General features: G+C 32.7%; 1 protein-coding gene across 1 annotated transcript in view; it reads right to left on the bottom strand.

Annotated features, from left to right (window-relative positions):
- FSTL5 (follistatin like 5) overlaps nucleotides 1-27,033 on the bottom strand; it is a 631,294-nt gene that overhangs the window by 200,456 nt on the left and 403,805 nt on the right. The window contains exon 7 of the mRNA XM_033135298.1: nucleotides 13,359-13,525. Within this exon, the coding sequence (XP_032991189.1) occupies nucleotides 13,359-13,525 (167 nt within the window). The remainder of the gene's footprint in view (nucleotides 1-13,358; nucleotides 13,526-27,033) is intronic.

Below are 27,033 nucleotides of genomic sequence, written 5' to 3'. Positions count from 1 at the left end.
AGATCTTAAAATAAAATAAAAAATATTATTTAGTGGAAACTCAAATATCCTTGTTTTATTCTGTCCTCCTGCTTTTCCTTTAAAGTTACCTCCAATTTAGAAATACACTGAAGTTTCAGGTGGCTTATATAAGGTTTTTTTTAGTGTGTGGCAAGTTCAACTCCAACTTCAACAAACACAATACTTTTCAATTTATTGACATTACATTGCACAGGGGTAACATTTTTCTTTTTCTTTTCTTTTCTTTTTTTTTTTTTTAGGGAAATAGATTGAAGTAAACGTGTGGTAATGGAATATTTAGATATTAGTGTGTACTTTTTAAAGCCCTCAAACTGTATGTCATTTAAAAACATTTTTTCTCCGTAAATTACATGACTACATATACCTTTCTGTTAACATAATTGTATTCTTTTGACTATTCTTCTATAGATTACAGCTTTTACATTTTACTCTGAATTTGTAACAGGTAAAACGTATTTTATGTAATTTTAAGAGTCTGAGATATTAAAAATCAATTTCTTATCAATTATTTCTTTATTTTTCAGTTCGAAGGTGAATATTACATGTTCGTATGAAGTATTCATTAGAGTTTTCTGTACTTTTTCTCATTTATTTAAAAGTTGACTTTTCAGTCCTTTGATAAAATAAAATATTCTAATATAAAAGGATAAAATCTTATAAGCAAACAAACAAGCAAATTTAACTGAGGACAAAAGAAATAGAGTAAATGTTCCTGTCAGGGAAGGAGAATTAAGTATTACATGTTTATTCTTTACTCATATGTAGTGTTAGTCTAAAGATGTATGTTTCACTTAATATTATTTTTTTTCACAGATCTGTTTAGTAAGTTGGTGGGATGTCTTTTATTTTCCTTACAAATAAGATTGTGATTTAGAGGGATTTCATGTCTTGCCAGCAACCAGTCACTTAGAATATGACAGAACAATGACTGAGGTGTTCCATGGGTACATGTCTCTGTTAGGCCAGGAATTATGTTAAGGTGTTTAAATATCTTAAAACAGTAGACACATTTAAGGTTCTTCCTTACCTACTCCACAAAAAAAGCTGTTCCTAATGCCAAATTTTATCGCTGAATTGTATAACTAATAGCTGCTTCTTTTATTCAATTAAATTGTGGGAGTAAAAAGCACATCTTATGAAAATATCATGGTGGATCGAGGGTATAGGAGCTATAGATGTATGGAGCTTAAAAACATTGCTAAAGCATAATTTTGAACAACTTAAGACACAATTCTCATACAAATTTAAAATGAACATAAGACACAGATTTATTTATCTCATTAATAAAGACCAGGGAAATGATAAAACTACTTCAGAGTTCATTTGAGGAGCAGAGATTTATATAATTTAGGAAAGGCATACTGAAGTAAGTTGAAGTTAAACACAAAAGTGGTTAATGCCCTACAGGGCAACAAAACTATTATTTTGGAGTTATCTTTTCTATAGAACACAAATGATTTATACGAGGTCTGACAATTAAGTTTGTGAATTCATCCTAGAAAAAGTGCTACATACCTCACTGCTGAATATCACTATGGTCACCTTTGAAGGCCACCCCTTGGGAAGCTATGCACTGATGCCAGTGCCTAGTCCACTCTTCAAAGCAATTTTGGAATTGTTTTTCTGGAATGGCCATCAGAGCTGTCACTGTATTACCCTTGATGTCCTGAATGTCATCAAAATATCTTCCTTTCAATATTTCCTTTATCGTTGGGTCACTGGGGGCCGGATCAGGTGAGTAGGAAGGGTGTTCTAAAATGGTTATTTGTTTACTGGCTAAAAACTCCCTCACAGACAGTGCCATGTGAGCTGGTGCATTGTCGTGATGCAAGAGCCATGAATTGTTGGCAAAAAGTTCAGGTTGTCTAACTTTTTCATGCAGCCTTTTCAGCACTTACAAATAGCAAACTTGGTTAACTGTTTGTCCAGTTGGTACAAATTCATAATGAATAATCCCTCTGATATCAAATAGATTAGCAACATCATTACAAGTTCATGAACTTGTCAGACCTCACATGTTTTTTGCACAACATATCTTCAAGTTAGCATGCATGTTCACAGAGTCTGACCTTAATGAGTGGCGTGTGTTAGACCAAACTCCAGTATGACTTTGAAAGGTACACCTGTCTTTATTTTTGATGCCACAATTTTCCTTGCTACAAATTAAAACAAATCTTACATACATACCTTTTAGATTCATAGATTATAAAATATCTCCTCTACTATAATTTCATACATATTTGTTGATTCTTTGTAAACAATCATTGATAAATTATTGAAGAAGCATATTCAAGTTAAATCATTACACTTAAAAGTGCCATGGTGGAACAGAAATTAACAAAATAAGAGAGGGATTAATATCTTCCCTAAGGATAATAGCTGCTTTATTATTTTTAGGAAAAAGTTATAAAATCACAATGCATTTTTCCCATTGAAAGGTTTTATGAATCATGATAATGCCAGTATATGTCAGTTCAGTATTTGAACATTGGTTACATAAATTTGAGAATATTTACTAGTTATCTACAATATCATAAATATAATTTTCAAGAGGAAGAACAGAAATTTATAAGCAATTGTTGACTACCATGCTTCAGTAATATAACTTTGACTTCACACACCTCTGCATCAAGTTCCTTGAGTGAAAAAAAAAGTAAGTCTTCTTTATAAATAGTGCTTTTATTTCCTTGTCTAATTTTAATAGTGTATGCTGGTTAGGAAGAAAAATATGTGACAAGTCTCCACCCTCTGCCAAAACCCTGCTAATTGAACAGAAATAAATAACAAATCCCTGAAGGGAAAATAAAATTGGATATTTTACAACTTTTCTCTTTGCTTATCAACTCTAACAGCCTTCTGAAACGTCTCTAAAATACTGAGAACTCAGAAGTATAGTGTTAATAGCTTATATGGATATTGTTACAAAACAAAACAAAACAAAATCTATGATATTGTTTTTGTTAAATTTTAGATCAAACTATAAATTTTGCTTTTTACACCAAAGCCGAAAGATAGGCAAATAAGAATTAACAATTACTAATAGTGATTGGTGGTCTTTATATTAAAAATGCTCCATCTATCATGACTTTAATTATGCAAGAATGTTTTGATTTTATACCCTATGATTGTTAGTATATAGAAGCAATTGTCCCACTATAATTTGCCTTTGTTTTTTTTTAAAAAATAAATTTTGTAGTGGCTATGTCTCTCACAAGCTGGGCGATTACTTTAAAGGTTAGAAAGAAGTTAACTATAATTAGAGGGCAATGGAAAAGCTCCTGTGAAAGAAATAGTATGTAATTCAAGGTGTTTGTAAGAGCAATTGGCAAAGCTATATACCATGCCAATGGTGCTTGCTATTCTCCTTTGCTATGGAACTGAAAAGTTGCTTAAAATGTTATAGATGTGTTATTTGTTTCAATTAAAGTTCTATCTGCACATATGGACCAAAGTGACTGTAGTATGATAAACTATAAAGAAAACCAAAATTGCTATTGAAATTCTGCAGTTAAAAATCAACTTAAGCATTATCTTGTGTATGGGTATAGATGTGTTCATTTATATGGATCTTGTGTTGAGAAATAAATGAGTTAATTTACTTTTTTAAAAATGACAAATTACAATGATTGGTAAATAGTAAGTATTCATCAAATATTATCATTGTGTTATGTGCTATAACTGTAAACATACAGCTCTATAATCCAAGGCAAAAAGCAGGTTTTATATAATATATTCAAGGGCTTTATAAATCTCCTGTCTTCGCTTACTCTTAGACAAAACAGGGAAATTTCACTTCACTGAATGAACCATGCTATCTCAATGTGTTTCCCAAGAATATCTATTTACTACTTCTTCATCTAGCTATCATCTAAATCGCAAGACTGGTGTTGTCTTAAACATTTTCTATAATTCTGAAAACTTAAATAAATCAGCTTTCCTTTCCTATACTTCATGTATTTGCATATAGATGCATGCATTTACGAAACAGTTTAATATTGTATTATTACACATAATGTGCTTATATTCTTTTTTGATTCCTTCAATCTCTGAGATTTTGAAGACTGGAGTGATGTCTCTCATAAGTATATCCTCAGCATTTAGCTGAGTGCTTGAAAAAGCATAGCAGTTAGATCAATATTTGTTGAATACATGAAGATTAAACAATGGCCAAATATGTGTTTCTCCTCATCTTTTTCTTGTTCCCCCATCCCTAATGCATATGATAGGAGATTAAATTGAAGCTGTAGTAAAAAAATCAATATGCTTAATGAGAAATGGTATTAAAGAAATTGAATCCAGAAATTGTTGAGCTGTACTAGTCTTCAGTGATTGATTGCCAATAAACATTAGTTGATTTATAATCCTGCATGTGGCTACAGGAAGTAAATAAAATTCCTAGCAAGGTATTAAAAATAAAGTCCATAGATAAACCCAATATAGTAGTAGCCCCGCTTATCCGCGGTTTTACTTCTGCAGTTTCAGTTACCCACTGTCAACAGTGGTCCAAAAATATTAAGTGGAAAATTCAAGGAATAAACCATTCATACGTTTTAAATTGCATGCTGTCTGAGTAGCGCGATAAAATCGCATGCCTTCCCACTTCATCCTGCATAGGAGGTGAATCATCCCTGTGTCCACACTGTATATACTACTTGCCCATTAGTCATTTAGTAGCTGTCTTGGTTATCAGATTGACTGTCAAGGTATTGCAGCGCTGGTGTTCAAGTAACACTTATTTTACTTCAGAATGGCCCCAAAACACAAGAGTAGTAATTCTGGCAATTCAGATATGCCAACGAGAAGACGTGAAGTGCTTCCTTTCCCTGAAAAGAGGAGTACAGCACAAGATATTTTGGCAGAAAGAGAGACTACATTCACATAACCTTTATTGCAGTATATTGTTATAATTGTTCTGTGTTATTATTAGTTATGTTGTTAATCTCTTTTTGTGACTAATTTATAAATTAAACGTTATTATAGGTATGTACATATAGGAAAATACATAGTATACATAGGGTTTGGTACTATCTATGGTGTCAGTTATCCACTGGGGGTCATGGAATGTATCACCTGCAAATAAAGAGAGATTACAGTAACGCATAATTGAAAATACAAGAAATATCACTATGCCATTTGTTATTTGTGCATTTAAAAATTAATTGAGTATCTCCTCTATGTCAGTACAGCGCTAACATCATAACACAAAATTGTACAGGTAAAGGTCCTTTTGCTCAGAGATTTTAGTCCATAGAAGAAAGGCAAGAAAGACTATTCTCAGTTTGATTATGATGCAACAGTACTGTAGTTACTGAACAAGGAACTTTTAAAAGGACAAGCATAGGCATAAGAAGCATCTGACTGTTGTTAAAGGATACACTGGATTTAGGGAGACGAATGGGACAATGGAAGGTTTTCCTAGTGTTTTGGAGAGGCTGTACCAAAGAGTGAATATGTGTGAATAGTAGGAGGATTTAATAGAGACACAGGCTTTCTAGAACAAGCTAAATGATTGTAATTTTTTTCCCCCCTGAAAGCTACAAGAAGCCATTAAAGGGTTTTAAAGAGGAAAGCAAAGTGGTCAGATGTAAATTTATGAAGATTCCTCTGGCTGTGATAAGAAGCGCAGGATTCAAGTGAAGGGGCGATCTCAGTAGGTGAGGATGCAATTTGAAGGTGAGACATGATAAGAGCTTAAACCAAGGCAGTCATAGTGGAAATGAGATGACAGAGTGGATTTAAGATACATAAAAAAGTTGAATTCACAAAGATGTGACAGATTATACTTGAGGGAAAAATTGGGAGAGAACTCAAGCAGAACCCAGTTTTCTGGCTATGTGTACCTAGAGTAAACGTTGTAGGTTTGGGGATAAAGGTATTGCTTTGAAATTTGCACATTCAATTGAAATAATGGTACTGAGAAGAGAAATTTCAGGTAGAAGTATCATTTGGAATGAACCAGTTTAAATATTATAACTGAAGTTATGGGCTCAGAGACATAATAATGAAAAAAAATGCTTCATCTATTTAGGAATCTATACAGTTACTTAGCCAAGGTTCTTACTGAAAAAAAAAAAAAAAACATGCCATAAAGAAGTCATGCTCCCATATTAGTATTTTCCATAAACTTTCTTAAACAACATGATCTTTCATAATTTTGAAAACTCAACATAAAATTTAAAAATAAATAAATAAATTAGGTACTCAACAAACCAACATACAGATATTTCTTCCATTCAGTCAATCACACATGGACATTTCATTTTTTTATAGTGCTAATTGAAGAATAAGTTCCAAAAGAATATGGTTAAAGACATTTAAAACATTTTTAAAATTACTGATTTTAGGACTTTCAGAAGTAAATTATAATACACAATACTCTATTATAGCAGCAGAAAAAAGTAATTTAGGAATAATTTGTTTTAAAGCAGCACACTTTTAGGCGATATTTATGATCACCTGCAATTTCACCAATTTAACATTTAGTATTAAAACTGTATAACATATATTTATATGGAAAATGAATTCATGTTGCATGTTTTATACTTGTGAGAGAAATTTAACATCCTAGGTCATGACAATGCTCCCTGCTTTATTTGGCTTGGAAGATTTGACTCATAAATATTCTCTGATTCTACTTGGATTTGAAGAGCCACAAAGGCCTCTGGCTTATATTAAAAATGAATCAGTGATAAAAATTACATGGCAAATGATGTGTTATATTACAAAATTTAAATGTCCACATTTTCAGTTGAGTGAAACAAGAAATTGATTTTTTAAAATTATTATTATTTTCTAGAGAAGGAAAAAGTCAATAGCTTTCTTTTTAATAACTAGTTTTGATGGCATATTTTTAATATGTTTCATATTAAAAGACAACACCGCAGGTTTCCAAAAAGTTAAAATGAAATCTTGCTAATTAAATTATTTTTACTGGTGATAAATAATGTGGGCTCTGCTACCAATAAATAACTTCAAGGGTAGAATGCCCTTTTTATACATATGAGAACTTTAAAATCTATACATTTAAGAAAAAAAATTTGTATTTTCTCACTGATTTAAATGTTAAAATTGAGTAACAAAGTCAGAATTCTTTACTCCGAAAATCACTCCTTTCAGTCTCTGGGAACTAACATATGACTTGGAGAATATTACTTCTAAATTTGAAGTACAGTACACAATCTGAAACTTTTTTTTATCAGAATAAGGTACAATATTCTTTATTAAGCACTTAATGGCTTTAAAAATCCAGACATATAAGGACACTTTTAGCATGCTTTGAATGTTATCTCCCAGTGTTAGTTTTACCTGCTATGTACCAGAAAATCTAGCATTTAAAAATACCTAGTAATATGGCAAGCTGCCACACGTGCAATAGGATTCCAATTTGAATTAAAATAATCATTTCAATTGTTTTATTGTATTTTTTTTTTAACCAACAGAAGGCTATGCTTTACTTGGAGCTCAACTGCACATTGTGAGAATTACTTCATAAAATTGCAGGGTTAGGACTATCTTAAGAATGATCAGAAAGAAAACTCATCAGACTGAATGCAAAAAGAAAAAAAAATAGGGGAATATTTAAGGAAAAGCCTATAAAAGCAAAATAAAACAATCAAAGAAATAAACTGAAAGCTCACATAACTACAGAAGGGACAAAAATGGTATGTAGAATTTCTTAGATTTGAATTCAGAGGAATAATCATATTCAATCAATGCAGAAAAACAAAAACAAGATTTAAAGTAGAACATTTTAGATCCCCTTGGATGGATTTGAATAGGGAGGTAGAGACTGCTCTCTGTGGTTCCTCCTTTGTGACAGAAGGCTGAGCAGTATGCCTACCTAAACAATTGTATTTACCGACCTCTCTAGTATAGCTATTGCAGTTATTATACATCAGTGACCCATAAATAGTTGTGGTATTTCCAGGAATAAGTGCTAGTTCTCTTTCACCTGCTTTGCACTGCTGTGGCCCTGGATTATAGATGGACGGAATATAGATTGGTGGCTGGAGTTCCAACAGCCCTCTTGAACCCTGAGATGACCTTGAAGATGAAAGCTATCCTCTTGGAATGTCAGAAAGAAGATAAGACATTGAGTTCCAGATGCTTTGTGGAACAATCATGCCAGCTGTAGACAGTATATATTTTATGAAAGAATAAACTCCTGTGCATTTATTTAATCCACTACCTTTTTCCAGTCTCTTCTACTCAGTACTGGACACACGGCTAATGCAGATTAAAGATGTAAAAAACAAAAATCACAGAACAAATACTAAAAATGAGAAAACAATAGGAATTCATAAAGCCAATGGATTAAATTCACATGACCATATTGAACTTTTTATCCCAGAGACACAAGCCATAGTGTCATTTGTAGATAAGTGGCTTAATTCAGTAGTCAAACAAATTTGAGGGTCATGTAAATAGACAGCCAGACTTAGCAAATACTATATGACACCTAATTAAAGGTGAATTTCAGATAAACAAGAATAATTTTAGAATAAGTACATCTCATGCAACATTTGGTACATATTTATAGTAAAAAAAAAATTCTTGTATATCTGAAATTCAAAATTACCTGAGAGTTTTCTATATTTTATCTAGCAGGTTTACCTGTAAAGCTGTGGAAAGTCATACTAGTAAATATTATATCAGATTACTTTCAAAGACATAATATTTTCATGGGGCTTTACCTCTGTTATTAAACATGATCAACAATGCCATATTGAATTAAGCAACAATGCCATATTGATAGTGGTAAAAAAAATCACATTTTCTTGAAATTTGGTATGTATCATTGAATTTTATGATAATCAATACTTCATAGATGAAGAGACTGAACCTTACATTTTTTCAATCAATTTATTGTGATTACATCACTAATAGGTCATACAAACTAGAATTGAAATCTAGGTTAGTATGATTCATTTGATTTTAATGTTGAATAAAGACCAGATTATAATATAGCTTAGTAATTGGTGAAAAACAACACATATTGTAAATAAGATACACACAATGATGGCCTGGATTTTTAGACCTAATCTCTCTCAGGTAAAAACCAACAAAGGAAAACAAAACAAAACAAAACCTCTGCTATCCAACAGCTTACTGAAAATTTTCTTGGTAAAGAGAGCCCATCTAAAGTAGGGAGTGGCGGGGGTAGAAAAGGGTAAAGGCCGTCAAATACATGATGATGGAAGGAGATTTGACTTTGGGTGGTGAATATACAACGCAATATTCTATAGAATTATTATAGCATTGTACATTTGAAACCTATATAATTTTATATAACAAGTGTCACCCCAATAAATGTAATAAGATAAAATAAAAATAGTGCTATATTTCAACTCCTCTCATTCCTTCATTCCTGACTGCCACTCCTATTCAATCAATCAATTCTATTCTCTCCTGACATTTCTCTCAAATCTATGTCTTTGTCTCTATGCTTGACTTGTTCCCCTTAACTCAGCTTCCCTAGCAAAGGGGACTTCCAAATCACGGAGCAGCTGGCGAGAAGGAAGTTCCATAGGAGACTCCTGCTGTATACCTCATACCTTCTCATCTGTGTCCTCTGGTCATAGCTGATGAGACCAGGATTAGGACTCAGGCTCAGTCAAAATAATACCAGAATTGTAGTTTGTGCCAAGTTCTGCCCAAACTGGATGATGAAAATAAGCCAATTATCTTTTTCAAGAATTTGGACAGAAAGAGGATTGAGGACACACATAAAAAGGAAAATAGAAGAATATGTAGTAGTTGCTCAGTAAGTTTAACAGCGTATCTTTAGAGCAGGGGTTCATACAAGATTGCTAAAAGGGAGATAAGTCAGCATGATTCCTAAAGGACAGGAAAAAATAAAATCGTCCAGTTTCAGTGGTCATAATTAGATAAAATTTGGTTCTGGCATTTCCAGTGAGTTTATATGTATATTCCTTATTACTTATATGTATCTTAACATTCGATTCCTATTGTTTTAGGAAGGCTGAGTGTGTTTGTACTCCTTGAAACCTGTATAGGATGAAGAGAAAAAAGAGAAGGAGAAGAAAGTGGAAGAAAGAGGATGTGGAAGAGGAGGGAGAAGTGGGGGGAGGAGGAGTGGGGGAGGATGAGGAAAGGAGAGGAGAGAAAATCAAAGAATCTAGTTTGATTGAACATTTACAACGTGCCTCATAGACTGTTACCATCCAGCTTTAAAAAGCTTTACCTGATTAATTCTCATATAAAATGAGTTTATTCTATTGTTATCGTCTATGGAAGATAAGGAAGCTGGGGCATAGGGAAGTTAAATAACTTGCTTGAGGGCACATCACTCCCAAGACACTGAATATTGATTGGAATCCCGACAGTCTATGACCCCAGCTCATGTTGCAAACTGAGAAAGTGTTATACTCTCTCCAGTGGTTCAGTGATGCGCTTTTATTCATCTGGTACAAAATGGAAGACGGGCAAAATGAAAGGTTTCAAACATCTCAACTAGATATCAATCAGTCACACATATAATAGAAGAGAATATAAATCTATTTGTAATATGTAGGGGCCAGAATTATTTGGGATACATTTTCCAAAGGGCACCAAAAACTAAAAATATCTCACTTCCACCCAGAGGTTAAGCTCATGGTCATTCAGGCCATGTAAACATTCCCAGCGTGACACTTTTTAGCTTATGGACCTTGGGTGAAAAACTGTCTTAGCAAAAAACCCCACATGTGTAAATAGAGGATAAGATTCCCTGCTTCATGGAATTGTTCTTGGGGCTAATGAGATAATTAGGCAGTGAAATGATTAGTATTAATATGAATCTATCCTATTAAATAAGTAAAATTATATTAGCAATGCATCAAAGGGGGATTAAAAGTGTACTCACAGAATTTCTTCCATACTTCAGAGTGGAAATAGGTAAATATGAAACATAAGGAATCGTTATGCTATTTAAAAAAATACATCTATATCATTTTAACCTTTTGCAATCAGAAGACATTCTGCATTGACTAGGTAAATACATACTCAATCTTCTTATATATGTTAAAGAACCAGAAAAAACTATTGCTAATTGTTACTGATTCCCTTTGACACAAAAGGCACTTATAATTTTGGCTTTACATAATTTAACGGAAATTAAACCCACTTTTGTGTAAATAGATAATGTAATAATAAGGGAGAACAACTGATTTATATCTGAACTTTTTGAAAGTTTTCTTTGCTTATAAACCAACTGAGAATATATTTTCCTACAGTAAAATCAACTTGCTCTTTCAACACATCAGAAATCCATATCTAAGAACAAAAAATACATTTTAAGAAGATATAATCATAGATTTATCTTAATATATTAGATCCAAAAATTAATGAGACAACATTCTCAGTGGCAAACAATAGACTCCATTCTAGGTAGTTTCAGGCAGGAAAGGAATTCAATAAAGACATTAGGAAGTTCATAGACTATCCAGGAGAGCAGAGTGTCAGCCTTGGGGAATGAGAAGCCAAGAAAGATGCTCAAACAACATATTTAGACTAGTCGACTGAAAATCCTATTGAAGTTGAACGCTGACCAACTCCAGAGCTTTTTTCATGGGCAGGAGCAAGTATAAAACAAAAGATAATGAGCAATATTTTATAACTGTTTTATTTCACATTTAAACTATATTGGTAAATGCATTTAATGTATTTACATGCATTAAATGTATTTAGGTACTTAAATGGAAACACCACGAGTATATTGGGAAATGCAAAAAATATCCCTTCTTTCAAAGATATATTTGGATATTTTCTGCAATTTTATTTGCAAGCCTGGTAGTTATGTGTACACTATAGATTATGAATGCTTATTCAACTTAATTAAATATGGGTCAAAATGAAATTGAAACTTTCTAGATACTGAAAGTGTTTTTGAAATTCTCAAAATTTATCTACTCTATGAAATGTATTCAAAATAACATCATCTAATAAAAATCAATTTATTGGTTCCAGAATTCATCTAATACTTACATATATTTTGAAGACCTAACTTGCCAATCTCTAATCATTTTTTTCCCCAGAAATCTAAAGTTTCTAGAACTGAGTCAATAACTAGGAAGTAAGGAAAATACTTTATAAGTTCCATGCACAAGAACGGTCCACCTCTGCAAGTTGTCCACAGAACATACTGAACAGCATCATCTTCTTTACTTTTGAAGCAACTGAAATGAGCTTATTTTGAGATTTTCAAATGATTGCATCCTAGAATACATGAGTTTCTTGAAAATAATAGTGGAAAGTTTGATAGTAAGGATAGAGGTAGAAAATAAAAGATGAAATGTAGACATAACAAGCCATATGACAAACCCAAGATGATTTTGTCTAGGATCATACCTCTCAACGAACCTTGAATGCTCCTAAGATTATAGCTTTCTATGTATGGCACAATGCATGTGATATCGTAGAGAGTTAACCATTATCCTCCATCTCTGAGGAAAGTTCTCAGATATAATCCAATTTAGAAACATTTTATCAAAAGAATAAATACATAAAAACAAACTTCTTGTTGTTGAATCATTTGATTACAATAAACAAGATATAAGGAGATATAATCAGCAAAGAAGAAGAGGCTAAGTGATGGCTTTCTTGAGTAATAAAACATAATTAGAATTTATATGCAAAGATAGTATAAAACCCCCAAATCACTAACTCATCAGATTGTCCCACCTCATTTCCATAGGTATCCCACACCATAAAATTTTTACTTCTTTTCACGGTCTAGGATACTGTTGACTTTTAGATGCTCACTTTCAGCAGATAGCATGCTAGAAACAGATGGGTACCTTGGAGTTTGTTCTGTTTTTGTTTCACCTTTGGAGCTGTACCCTATTGAATTGAGTAGGATTCTGAATTTCTGGAAGTGAACTGGAGTGTAGAAATGTCACCTTCATTCTAGAAAAATAACCCTTTTATTTGATTAATAGTTATTGTTTCTCATACATGATGATGTATTTGAAGCAAAAACTGTCTTGATCCACTTTAACACTTTACAAGCTGTAGGTGTTGTTGCTCCACCATAACAGCAAATGCGAGATTAATTATTGGTAATTAGAGAAATTCTGATTGACCTTTGTGGTTTAAATTGGCGTGATCTCATACTCATCACAGTGCTACATAACCTGCTTACCATGTCTACACTAGTGATTTGGATAATTTAAAAGGATCCATAGTGTACCTCCCAGTCAGTAAAATGGATATGGTGACATTCCAATAATTCTCTTTTACTCTACTTCCAGTATTCATTAAGTTCCTCAGATTTCACAGTCTAGAATGTGTCATGTGAAACATACAAATTATAAAGCAGTGTTTATTTATATACTCACATTGATGTCTTCCAAATCTAAATTATTTAGAATAATATTGTTCCTTTTCCAGATGATGGGAGGTCTCAGTGCTCCCTGAATGGCACAACTCAGAACAGCACTTTGTCCCACAGTTGCTGTTGTAATGCTTAGTTTCTGATCTTCAGGCAGATTCAATTGGATAACCTCTGTAAAGAGAGAGTCAGCCGTGTTGATGAGCAAGTAGTTTTGTAAGGTGAATTAGTATAAAGTTGTTAAATACCAGTAATTAGGCTTTTAATTTAAATAAAATAAATAAAAAAAAAAAACCTGTGATGAAATGAAAAACGTACAGTGTTTCCAATAAAAGGTCAGAATGACATTTCAATTTAATTGATTGACAAGCATCCTCATGAGGCAAAGAACTATTAAACATGAAGTGAATATCAGAAGTAGAGTTATAATAAGTCTGGCAGATTACACCTAAAAGAGAGATACATTATTTAACTACCAAATCGACATGCAGTGTGTCATCGGCATTGAAATCAAAATGATGTTGTTTATGCACTGATAGATTTATATTGTAGGTGAGGTGAGATCATTTGCTGGCTGGCTTCAGAGAACACTAGCATAGCTGAATAGATAAAATGCATCATTATGCTGGGAAACATACATTGAGTCTAAAGAAATAAGATTTATTTGTAAAGTTAAAGGAGGAAAAACTGACGTTCACTTACTAAACAACAGTTAAGTGAAATTCTGTCAGCTGCCTTTATCAGATCGTGTTGGTGCATAGTCACTTCTTGATCCTTACATTTTAAAGTTAAATATCACATTTTTAATTAACCATTGAACATATTTCTTCTAATAATTATGCCAAACCAGAAAATATAACTGGCTTTCCTTTTCTGTTCTCAGCCAGTTCTTACCAACTACGGGCATTCACAACTCTGTCATTGTTCATTAGCCTGAGAAATAACTTGGATAATCCTACCAGTTTTCATCCAGGTGAAAAGGACCTTTATTTTTTTCAGCTGAAATTCACAGACACTCTAACTTTTCAACACTATGATTGAGTCCTGTATTTTGAAGTTACTTAATCTTAGCCAGGTTAGAAATACCACAACACACTATTCTAACTGAAATATCCATGATGGTTGGGCGGACGAGGGTGGAGTGGGGGGCAATAATTGTCTTTTGTTCATTTGTTGTATTTGATGACATTTTTCATGGTGGGGAAGATGAGTGGAGAAACTGGTGGCTTATAATTTGTAATAAATATGATCAGCTGCAATCAGTGCTGTCTCCTACACACACACACACACACTCTCTCTCTCTCACACACACACACACACCCCACCACCACCAGTCCCTTTCAACATTCTACCTTCTTTTTCTTGTTTCTGAATCTTGTGTTCTTCTTGAGGAGGAATAGAAGCACTAACCAAATGCATTTATAAAATATTCAATAAACAGTTCTTTAAGTTTTGGGTACTATCACAAATGGTAATGTTAAACATGGCAGACATCTTTGTATCAGAAGGCCAGGATTGACCATATAATCCTTTACACGAACATGCTAAATTAATTTTTAATGATTCCTGGTGTCATGGATCAGCGGCTGCCACACCATTATCTGATGAAAATAAATACAAGTAAACTGATCCTTACATTGTTATATAAAATCCAGTTTTTAATCTAAAAACCAAGGTCATTTAAGTCATTGTTGTTTTGTGTTGTCAAAGAAGGGGGTAAGTATGCTTTTGAAACTGAAAAATCCTACAAGAGAAACTCAGCCCAAATTTATTTATTTTTTGGTTGTTACATCACTGAAGAAAAAAATGTGGAAATTGGTAACAAGCATCTTGCTCAGTCATTTGTATTGATGGTTTAATGTTTCCTACTGACATTTTTCCATATTCATATTTTATTTCAATGTTTCCTGAGTAATAAGAACATAAGGAATATTTTTAATCTGCTTTTTAAATACTCCTTCTGCTATATATATTTATATTTATATAAAATCAATAAAAGAAAATATATTTGACCAGTTAGGTAGGGGAAAGTTTGAAATTTGCAGAGACAGTATTTCTTCATGCTTTTTATTTTAATATTCCAAACTTAAAGGAAGGGAGGGTTTTATAAAAGTAATAACATCAAGTAGAGTATCAAATAAGAATTATTAATAATTTTCCATTAACATTCCTAAATTCCAGCTTCTGGTTCCTTATAAAGTCACGCATAAAATAATGGGACACATGCTTCTAAAAACAGCATTGGCTATTCTCTCATTTAGAAATACAACTGTTACTAAGTCACGTTGGAATCTCATCACTTTGTAACCTCCTGCAAATGGTACTAGGTACCAGGCCTTTCGAATCAGTTGCGCTTTTGGTAGTTACACATTACAATCCTAACTAGATAATGTGAACATCTTAGAATAAACAGTGAGATTTGGTATAACATTATGTGGGACATCTTTCTAAAATGTAAATTTTTTGAGAGGATGAATAATTAGAAATAAGAATTACTATCCACCCAGGGAATAGTAACATAATAGACAAGTTTTTTATTTAATTTGGAGATTATATTTTAAAATGAATTTTAAGACTATCTCAGTAATATATATTATTAAATAATGATATGCATTTTGGGAGCTCTTTAGAAATTATTTCCTGCATATTTTACACTATACATTTTACCTCTTTCCTAATACACTATATAGAACTACATGTAAAAATACAATTCTGTTTGCTTGTTACTTTTCAACATCAAGTGGTCCTTTTCTTAAATAATTTAGCAGTAAGATTTATTTTACCTACAAAAATATCATGCTCATCTTTACTAGTCCTTCTGATAGTTATTAACAAGCAGAGATTTCACCTCACAAAATCACAAACGTGAAACATTTTTATTTTTATATTCTAAATTTTATCAAGAATGCTTTAATGGCGAGTAAAATACATCAAAATTATAAGTTTTATAGATAAATGGTGATTATGTTTAGAGATGCATTAACGATCTAAAACATAACTAAGAGTTCAATCCATCAATACATTTAAAACTAGTTTTAAGAGCTACTGGTGGTCTCTGAGTGTCTGTGTATATTTGAATGATCACAGTTGTCAGTTTAGAAATACGAGTTTCAAAGAAAAATGTTGAAAACAATTCTTTATCAATTATGGTTAATCTATATTTTTATAGACATACATTAATGATGGTATATTTCATTCTATAGTATTCTACCCACAAACATCTTATGCTGGTTATGTATAGACAACTGCTTTGTAGCAAACAACATCAATCATTTCAGTACTCCTGCCCATCCCTTCAGCTCCGATGGTGATGCAGGATTGAAAGGTCTTTAATGAAAATTATGTATCTCATAACATCGACTCATCTGATGCCCTAAAAATTGGTAAAAGCATATAGGTTAAGTATAACAGATGGTACTGAGGTTTTTTTTTTTTTTTTTTAATACTTCAGTTCTTCTTTTTATGTATAAAATTTAGCTTCTATTGGAGGCCCTCTCAAATATTCAAGGAAATAGCTCAAGCTGTGGTGTTTCCTCTGATCTCATGTTATGAATGAAAACTATTAATGCAGTTTCCAGACCACCTTTTTTCTTTTGAGTGCTTAGAAAAGCTAAGAGGCAAGTAAAATGTTTCTCCCTGTGGATCCCTTTCTGCACTTTCTCATTTTCACAACTTGACTTAGAGGAATATTAAGAGCGTACTTTAAAAGGAATACAAATTTGTAAGTCTCCTCTAGTAGAAAATGAAGGCAGAGAGACAAGTATAGTTTTGTACAACTTCAACCACAGCAGGAAAATATTTATAAAGCATTTTTCCAAAAGCAACAAGGTAATATAAATAGTAATAGAAACTAGGGTAAAAATAGTATGTGATTTTAAAACATTACAGAATAGGAACAAAATATTATTAATATTTGTGAAACACCAATTGAAAGTAGATGATTTTTAATAACTTTGATTGAAAACCCATTCTTTTAAAATCGTAAGAACAAAGTTTATCATAAACAGGATTGTGTGCTTCTAAATAACTATGTATTTTTTAGTTCCTAAGTCCAGACTTATGTTTAATATTTCATTTATTTAAATACTAATCTCATAATCTTACTGCTCTGATAAAGCTTATCATTCCTATTATAAGAATGATGCCTAGAAGAAATTTTATCAGCAATATTTTCAAATGACATGTATTTTTTACTTATCTACTCCATTAAAATGAATTAGTAATTAAAAGCAGATAATAATAAAATACTTAACTTAGAAGTACATCTAAGTTTTTTTTTATCTTTTTTTTTGACGAAAAAGACAATTATGAATCCTAGATGAAATAAATTAATTATTCTTATAATAAGAAAACCACAATTATTCAATAACAAGCTCCTTAACTAACTGGGATAGTCTGATGGTATCTTTTGCCAAGAAATAATTGATTTCAAAATACATATTAATGATTACCTAATTAGGAGATAAGATATACACTGATATATTGTGATAAACTGTCTAGAACTTTTGATACTAATTGCGTTTTTAAGTTATTATACGCTTATATTATAAAAATAAGACAAAATAAATTTTGGTTTTACAGTAAGAAATCTAGACACATCTTTCTTTTGGTAGCAAATGGACTAGATCATTTGGCCTAACTCTTCCATTGAAGAAGTAAAACAACAATAAACACAGAAATAACCCTTGATTGCATGCAAATAATATGGTTTTGTATATGTGCTGCCAAAATGAGCGAACAAATAATATATTTTAAAAGCATGAGTGAGATAACAGGACAGCGAGGAATTGCCCAATCTGTGTCCTAAAAGGAACTATAACTTAGAGAGATGAGATTGCACCTGGAGTCACCCACTCTTTTGGGAACTTTTTCATCTTGACAAGATGACCAAGAGGCCTAAGTGTTCTTAAGTGTCTTCTTGTTCTCTAGGCATATGGAACAGGTACAATAATAGACTTCCTCCATCTCAGTGCTAGAAATTTAAAGTGTCACACTCTGCAAGTTAACATATGGACTTCAGCCCACCTTTATCTGGGTGTCTCAAAAAATATAAAGCTTTCTGTTCTATAGTAAAGTAATATCATATGAGTCATCTAATCATTGTTATAAATAAAATTTAAATAAAACATCAAGCAAACAATCAAGAATAGTATGGATCACAAAGAAAGAAGACAGCGTGAAGAGAATGAACAGAAGTAAAACACTAACACTCCTACTGGGATTATAAAACTTATTGTTTATGAAAACAAAAGCCAGTTTTGGCAAAGAGCTTAAATCTGTAATCTATAAACATAAGTTTATAAAAGAGTCAAGTAGAAATTATATAAGTAAAACATGTAATGACTGAAATTAAGAACTAAATTGATGTACTTAAAAGCAAATTAGACACAGCAGAAAAGGGAAAGATTAGAAAACTGGAAAGATTAGAAGAGACTTTATGGAATGAAAAGCAGAAAGACAAAGATTTGAAAATACAGATAAAGTTAACAAAAATAGATTTATTTGAAATCTTAGGAGAAAACAGAAAATGGGTGGAAGCAATATGTGAAAAAACAGTAGCTGAGAATTTTCCATAAATGTTGAAAGACAGCAACCAATAGGTTGGAGAAGCTCACCAAATTTCAAGCTAAGCAACTGTAAAACTAGAATAATCCATACCTAGACACTTAAGAGTGAAATTGAAGAAAATCAAACACAAAGATAAATCTTAAAATTATGCAAGTAAAAAATACAGATCATCTTCCCATTTAGGAGAGTTAGACAGATAACTGATATGATCCGCAAAGGCAGAAAGGAAGAAGCTAGTGGAAAAGATGAGAAAAAAAATCAATCTTAGAATTTTACATAGATTTATAAAAATTAAAATAAAGTAAAAATATCAAAATAAACAGAAACTCCCTCTCTAATAAACTTGTTTTAAGGTAAATTCTGAAGAATGTTCGTCAGTCAGAAGGAAAGTGATCCTAGATGAGAGCTCAAAGATACAAGAAGGAAAAGAGAGCAAAGAAGGTATTTACACATGAAATTTAAATTTAAAATTTAGAATTAAGCTTTGATACTCAAAAAATGCCTGGTAATATTAAAGAACATTTTTATAATCCTGGGGTAAAGAAAGACTTCTTAAACAAGGCACACACAAAAAAAATAATTCGCCATAAAGTAAATGATTTGTAAGTTCGACTACACTATAATTTAGATGGTCTATTACACAAAAGATACTATTAAGACATCTTAATGCAAGCCACCAAACAGGAAAATATACTTGCCGTTCACAAAACTAACAAAGATCTCATATGCAGAATTAGTAAAGCTCTCCTAAAAACCAGTAAGGAAAAGACATATGACTCCAAAAAACAATCAACAAAGACTTGATCTAATGCCCCATGAATTAGTTAATCCATGTGGATAAGAAAAATGTGAAAAAGCATTCAATCATGTGTGTCATCAGGGAGATACAAATTTAAGCCAAATCTTTCAGAATGGCATAAAGTATTAAAACTGGTGATAGCAAGTATCAGGAAGAATACAAAGAAACATAAATTCTTACATACTTTGAATAAGAGTGTAAATTCATAGATAAACTTTTCTCCATTGGTAAGTGGATCCTATGCTAGACAAACTTGCCCTGCCAGCTAATGTTTTTAAAGATACAACTTATGCCTTGCGGAAGCCTAGTGTATGACATAAACAAAGCAGAGTGTGTAAATTTTGTAAATACTGGATGTAGCAATGCATAGATTTTTTGAGATGCCTTTAATATATTGGGTAGAAGTGGAAGAAAGGAGAGATTTAAATGGGAAGACAAAAATCTGGAAAGGAATAAAGGAATCTTGAGCTTATCCTGAAGAAAAGAAGCTGGTGGATAGGAAAAATATGAGAATGAAAGCATTCAATGGAATTATTTTTGTCACAAGTTCTGAAAGAAATGAGAAGGGCTTATACCCACAAGCATAAATAAAAGTATTTAGCATTTGGTCATTTCTATGCCATTCGTGAAATTTAAAAATTATGGCAAAATATTTAAAAAGACTTCAATAAGATATTTTCTCTAAAAATATGAAGTGAAGTTTCTCGTGCAATATTGCAATTACATTTTTGATTCTCTTTATAAATCTGTAATAAGGACAATACTTCAAACAGTTTCACATGTTAACAACCTTTTCTTTTTCTTTTTATTCATGACTTTGAGATATTCCTTCTGTGGTCTTATGAATATAGTCCAAATACCATTCAACATTTTTGTTCAATGTTATTCATTTTTTTTCCAAATAAATTACATACATTTGAATTTTAATCTGAAATATGTGAAGAGTAAACATTTTCATTCAGTGACATGTATGACAATAACAACTGGAAAATTGTTCTTTTTTATGAGAATAGTTTCCATTTGACACGTGACCTAACAATAATTATATTTAACAGAGAGACTTGATTGTCCACCTTAAGTAGTCAAGTCAATTTTAACTTCACGATACTGAAAACTTCAAAGGTACATACAGCTCGATGATTTTAATATTATAGGTGTATAGGCTGGAATAATAATGTATTGATATTTCAAGGTACATTATACCAAGTTTAAAAATCTGTTTGTAAATGAGTTGCTTCTTGTAGGACAAGAGTAAGAGAATAATTGTCAAAATTACTCGTGACTTACTATTTTTCAGGCACCATTCTAAGTATGTGATTCATTTAATCTTTAAAACTACCCTACGTCATGCCATGAATAGTGACATGATTCTGATTTCATTTTCCTATTTCTGATGCTATTATGGGAGAAAAATATAACTGAAGCTTCGGCAGTCATCTTGTCATCAGATAGGAACTTTCCCAAAAACACTAAGGATGGCTAATGCAAAGACAGAAGGAGTTCAGGTCCTTGACCACAATTGGTCAGAAGAGAAAAAAACAAACAAAAAAAATCTTATCTTTGGAGAGCTTGTAAAGCAGTCACCTGAAAAAAGATACATGCTACTTACAATAAAGTCTGAATAGCATGAAAGATAAAAGCATGAACTATATTATCAACAAAGCTCAGATTTGAGATATGACTTTGATGCCTAACTCAGTTTGATAATTTGATGTCTAATATACACTATTTGGGGCATTTTTTGACAAGTTATTTAAACTCTATGAGTCTTAATTTTTCTATCTTTAAAATAAAATTGATACCTAACTTTTTTTCAATTTTTAAAAAATTGATTTTTATCAAAGTAATATTTAGATGTAGTTTCTAAAGTCAAATACTCCTGTAAGATTTTTTTTCTTTTTTAACTTTTTAAATTGAATTTATTGGGGTGACATTGGTTAGTGAAATTATATGGGTTTCAAATGTACATTTCTATAATACATCATTTACATATTGCATTGTATGTTCACCACCCAGAGTCAGTTCTCCTTCCATCACCGTGTATTTGATCCTCTTTTCCCTCATCTACTGCTCCCCTCCCCCCTTACCCTCTGGTAACCACTAAACTATTATCTGTGTCTATGAGTTTTTGTTTCTTTATTTGTCTTGTTTCTTTGTTGCTTTCAGTTTTCCCACATATGAGTGAAGTCATGTGGTTCTTGACTTTTTTTTGTCTCACTTACTTTGTTTAGCATAACTTTTAACAGTATTGCGAAGATAAGACACGATATTTTTAAATACTTATTACTGTGCCTGGCCTTTAGAAGATTCTGATTATGCTGCAGTTGTTATTAATAGGGAAGAGTTATTGAAGTATTTGTATGTTAAAATAGGCACGATTTCACCATGTTCAGGAATCTGTTTGTATACAGTCGCATTGGTTTAGTTTTTACGGGTATTACTTAAGCATGCAAGGAAAAACCCAGGTTCATGACTCACATGCTACTTTGGGTCTACTCTTACACATAAACTAAGGCTTAGATATACACATGCTAAAAAAACAAAAAACAAAAAACAAAAAAAAACTATGGAAAATAGTGATAATCACTCTTCTACTTACAAAAATCATGAAAAATATCAATGAGATGTTGAAGTAATTGAGAACCTTTTTCCTGTATGATTTGTTAGTATAAATATCGTATATGATTTTGAAATCAGGGCTCGTGCTGCCGGCTCCGCTCAGCCAATAGATCAACACAGGAATTGGGCCATAGAATAAGGGTTTATTATAGGAGACCAGTGGTCTGAGAAGGCAGCAGGTTAACACCTGCAAAAACTGCCTTAACGTTCTCAGACCAGCCTGGGATATTTAAGGGAAAATCTGGGCATTCCTCCAGAGGCCATGTGATGGTTCTGGGGGTTTGCATGGAACCTCCTCTCAGGCGATGTGACTCCCCAACAACCCAGTAGCAGTGATGACAGTGACCTGGAAAGAATGATAGGCCACAGATTGTGATCAGTAAGCATGGGGTATTGTGATCGGTAAACAAGTATAAGTTTCAGGGTAATTATCTAAAGCAGGGAACTGGGACGGGGGATATTCCAAACTCAGGAACTGGGACAGGGGACATTCCAAGCTCAAACCGCAGGGAGGGGGTTGATCAATTGTTAAGCTCTAGAGCAGGGAGAGGCAAGGCCAGCGGCACTGGAAGACCTCATTTGTGAGGGTCCCAACCGGGCCCTGTTTCAATTTGAGAAAATTTGATATAATACTCTAAAAGACTGAATTATTGAATACATGAAATACAGAATTAACTTACAATCTTTAATCATTTTTTAAAAGTTTTAGTATGATCACTTACAAATGGAATTCAATATAGTAAAGCGGGGAGAGAAATTGCATAGACCTGTGAAGGAGAGAATGTAACAGGAGGAGTTGGCTGTGAATCCTCATTTGCCAGGGTAAAAGCATTCAGCTAATCAATAGCCATTTCCTGTGTCTTAACTGTGTGCTCAGTGGTGTGGTAAAAAAGCTATCAGTGATATAAGGAAAGAATGTTAACCTGTGTGCCTTCCACTTACCTCAAGAAAACCCCAGGATGTTAATGTTGGAGTCAATCAAATGACTCATTATTTACTGTCTTTAATAAATTGAAAAATGTTCACTATTTTTAGATTACTGTCAGTCATATAGAGCTAAATGAACGAACTATTCCCTCCATACAGTGTAATAGGAATTGAGCATTTCAGACAGAAAAAAAAAGTCTTTAGTATGGTTTGCCTAATTAAAACAATTCAGATAAAAGAGATTTCTACTTGCCATAACACACCACTATTACTGATAAAACGGAAACCGGGGTCCAGAGCATTTGCCTTTACAATGAAGTTTTACAGAGTTAGTGTCTCTCTAATATGTTACAGCGAGTAGATGTGAAAGACGGGCAATTGAACACTGGCTGTTCCTTTTGGCAGCTCTTCACAGTGGCTGAAGACTGGGCCGCAGCTATGCAAATCCAGAAACAAATTTAACAATTCATCCAGAATTAATTAGGCTCCTGGGGATTTTCTGAAGTAATCAAAATCGCAGGTTATCTTTGTTTATATTGGAATACTAATTTATTCATTTACAATGGGGAAAGCATCAGGTTTAGTAAGTAGTGTCAGCTGTGATCCTGGGAATCTCCTTTCTAATGCGCAGGTCAAAAGCTTCTCAAGATTGATGAACAGAAAATTACAAAAAGAGAGCCAGTTATTCTCAAGCCAGTCAAACTCTAATCAGCTAATGAATTGCCCTTTTCAACTCTAAAGACATTTCTGTCTAGAGAGCCTTTCTTTTTCTTGTCACTTTCAAGTTTATCGACAAATCCTTGGTTCTTGGTCTTCTTTCTTTTTTACAGCATGCACATCACCGCATGTTGGCAAGTAGAGTATTAACTCAGGTAGGCTATAAAAAGAGTTGAGTATATTAGAGCCTTCTTCACACCAGCAAATGTTCCCATAGTCCTGGGTTTGGCAAACTATGCCTGCGGACTCCCACCACCACCTGTTTTTGTAAATAAAATTGTATTGGAACTTAGCCATACCCATTCATTACTATACTGTCTATATTATTGGCTACGGCTGCTTTCAGCTATACTGTCATGCACTACATAATAATATCTCAAATCAAGGATGGACCAAATATATGCTGCAATCCATAAGATAATACAGTATAGCCTGCATGTGCAGTGATCTGTACCATCTAGGATCACGTAAGTACAGTCTATGATGTCCCTACAACAATGAAATCACCTAATGACAGCGTACCTCAGAACTGTCCATGCTGTTAAGCCATTCGTGACTGGACAGGCAGAGTTGAGTAGTTGATACAGAAGACTCATGGTACGCAAAGCCTAAAATATTTGCTTTCTGGCCCCTTAAAGAACGTTACCTAGTCACTGAAACACAATTTTGCTGGGTTTACGTTCCTTTCACATGCTTTAGTTATTTAAATGTGATCTATTGGATTCTGTTCATTACCTAGGTTCAGAACGCTAAACATAAGATAATTCCATACAGAATATATGAAAATTGCTCCCATTTATATGTGGATGAGTTTGTAAACTACCACTGTATTTTTTTTTTCTAATCTTTGTTTACATGTGCGTATATAATGGAAGGATGAGTTTCTATGATTGTTGCTAGTCTTAGGGGCCGGTGAAAAATGTAAAAATGAGTTAAGTTCGTCCTGTCCAAATGCAATTTCTTAGTCATTGCTACCGTGTTTCCCCGAAAATAAGCCCTAGCCGGACCATCAGCTCTAATGTGTCTTTTGGAGCAAAATTAACATAAGACCCCGTCTTATTTTACTGTAATATAAGACCCAGTCTTTATAATATAATATAGTATGATATAATATAATATAATGCCAGGTCTTATATTAATTTTTGTTCCAAAAGACACATTAAGGCAGATGGTCCGTTTAAGTCTTACTTTCGGGGAAACATGGTAGTAGCATCTATTGGGTCTATCTTCTCCAAGTTTGTCATGTAGAACAATTATTATTCCTTCACTCTTCTTAACATCCCAATTAAAATAGTAATTACCAGGGCATATTTCTCAGCCAGAAGGAAAGCAATCTGATTATCCCATGTAAATCTTTCACAGTACTAATCTGTGAACAAGCTTCATTTCCAAGAGAATATTTACATTTTAAAGGAGAACATTTCAATTCAAATATGTCTTTAACCACCAAAATGCTTAGCAGAAATGCTTCTGAGAAGGAAAATCTTCCAAGGAACACTTGTCAACTCTGCTACCACTTGCTAAGTAATCAGACGGACCCAGATCTCACCAAGCAGCCTTATTAAAGTTTCCCTCCGTTTGACTGAACTTTAGACAAATCCTACCCAGATTAGAAACCTCTGATCTCCCTTTCCTTAGAGCATTTACTTAGAAAAACTTCCTCTGCCTCTTTGAGATGTAAATCTGCTTCCAGCCTCTTTCCAGTTTTACGACCCAGGAATGTCTTTCTCAAGGGCCCTTCTTTTGAAATGTAATCACTAAGGGAGATAGTGGCCCTACACCAGTCTCTATGAGAGGAGAGGTTTCTAAATCCAAGAAATGCCAATTAGCAGACACATGGCTTAATGAAGGTCACAAACTCATCTCCCCTCCGTTGACCTTTAGTAGTTTTCACTTGCACACCGCACTGCTTCATAATTCTGCTGCCTTTTGTTTCAGTGGAGTTGAGTTCAAGTTCTCCCCCTAGTTCAATAGTCTTGACTCCTATTGTAAAAGTCATGGATAAAGTCTGGTTTGTCTTTTTTAACTAGTCTGGTTGGTGAAGGTTTTCATTGACAATCAGAAATCAGGTTTCCTTTTCTGAAAAATCACCGGTGTTAGCTTACCTTCATTCCTCATGATTAAGAGACAGGGAGTTTACAGAGGCTTGATGAGAAGATGAGTAACAGTTAGATATGGTCTATAATTCTGGAAATGTATACAATGGAAGAAGAGAAAGTAGAAAGAAAAAAAGATTGTCCTGGTTTATTTTCACCTCTCCCAAAATAAAAAGCCATGAATTTTAGGAATTCTACAAGCCTATAATTGTTCCATACAATGATGGCTTTATATCTCTGTAAAGTTGGAAAGCATCTTCTCCGTATATTAATGTAGTTTTAATTTCTTTAAATATGTACTTCTCTTGGGATCTTCGAGGCATAATTTTAAACAATATCACTACCTTAAAACTATAGGTCTTTACAGATCCTATGTAAATACAGAACAATTGAAAGCTCTCCAGCATATCAAATGCTATCTAAATGCATAAAAAACTAAAATTTGGGGTGATTTATCTTTATCATCAAAACAAACAAACAGAAAGATGTGAACAATTATACACTTAGTAAGTGCAAATAGATGTTCCGTACATTCATTGTTAAAATTAATGTACTAGATTTAAATTTCACATATTGAAAATGTGTTCATAAATTAGAAATTACATGGCTTTAGTTTAAATTCTATATGTACAGATCTCAGATTTGCTAAAGCACATTTGATTATTTGAGAAAAGGGGTCCAATATAATGATTGTCAGAATCCACATTTTGTGACCTTTTTTACATGTAAAAATTTCAGTCTTTTAGGTCAATTCAATATTTGTTATAAGTTTCTCAATTTTGTGGAGATTTTCTAACATAGTACATCTTTATCCTGCTCTTGTGAGGAAATTTTGTGAACAGCACTAACTGGAAAACTTAAACGCATTTTTTTACAAAAGCTACTGAGGCATATCCAAAAGGATTTATAGTAATCCTTTAAAAAATAAAATAAAAGCTTAGCTATTTATAGTATTA

Source organism: Rhinolophus ferrumequinum, chromosome 18, assembly GCF_004115265.2.
Source record: "Rhinolophus ferrumequinum isolate MPI-CBG mRhiFer1 chromosome 18, mRhiFer1_v1.p, whole genome shotgun sequence".
In the NCBI taxonomy this organism is placed as follows: Eukaryota; Metazoa; Chordata; class Mammalia; order Chiroptera; family Rhinolophidae; genus Rhinolophus; species Rhinolophus ferrumequinum.
This window is presented reverse-complemented; position numbering and strand designations above follow the sequence as displayed.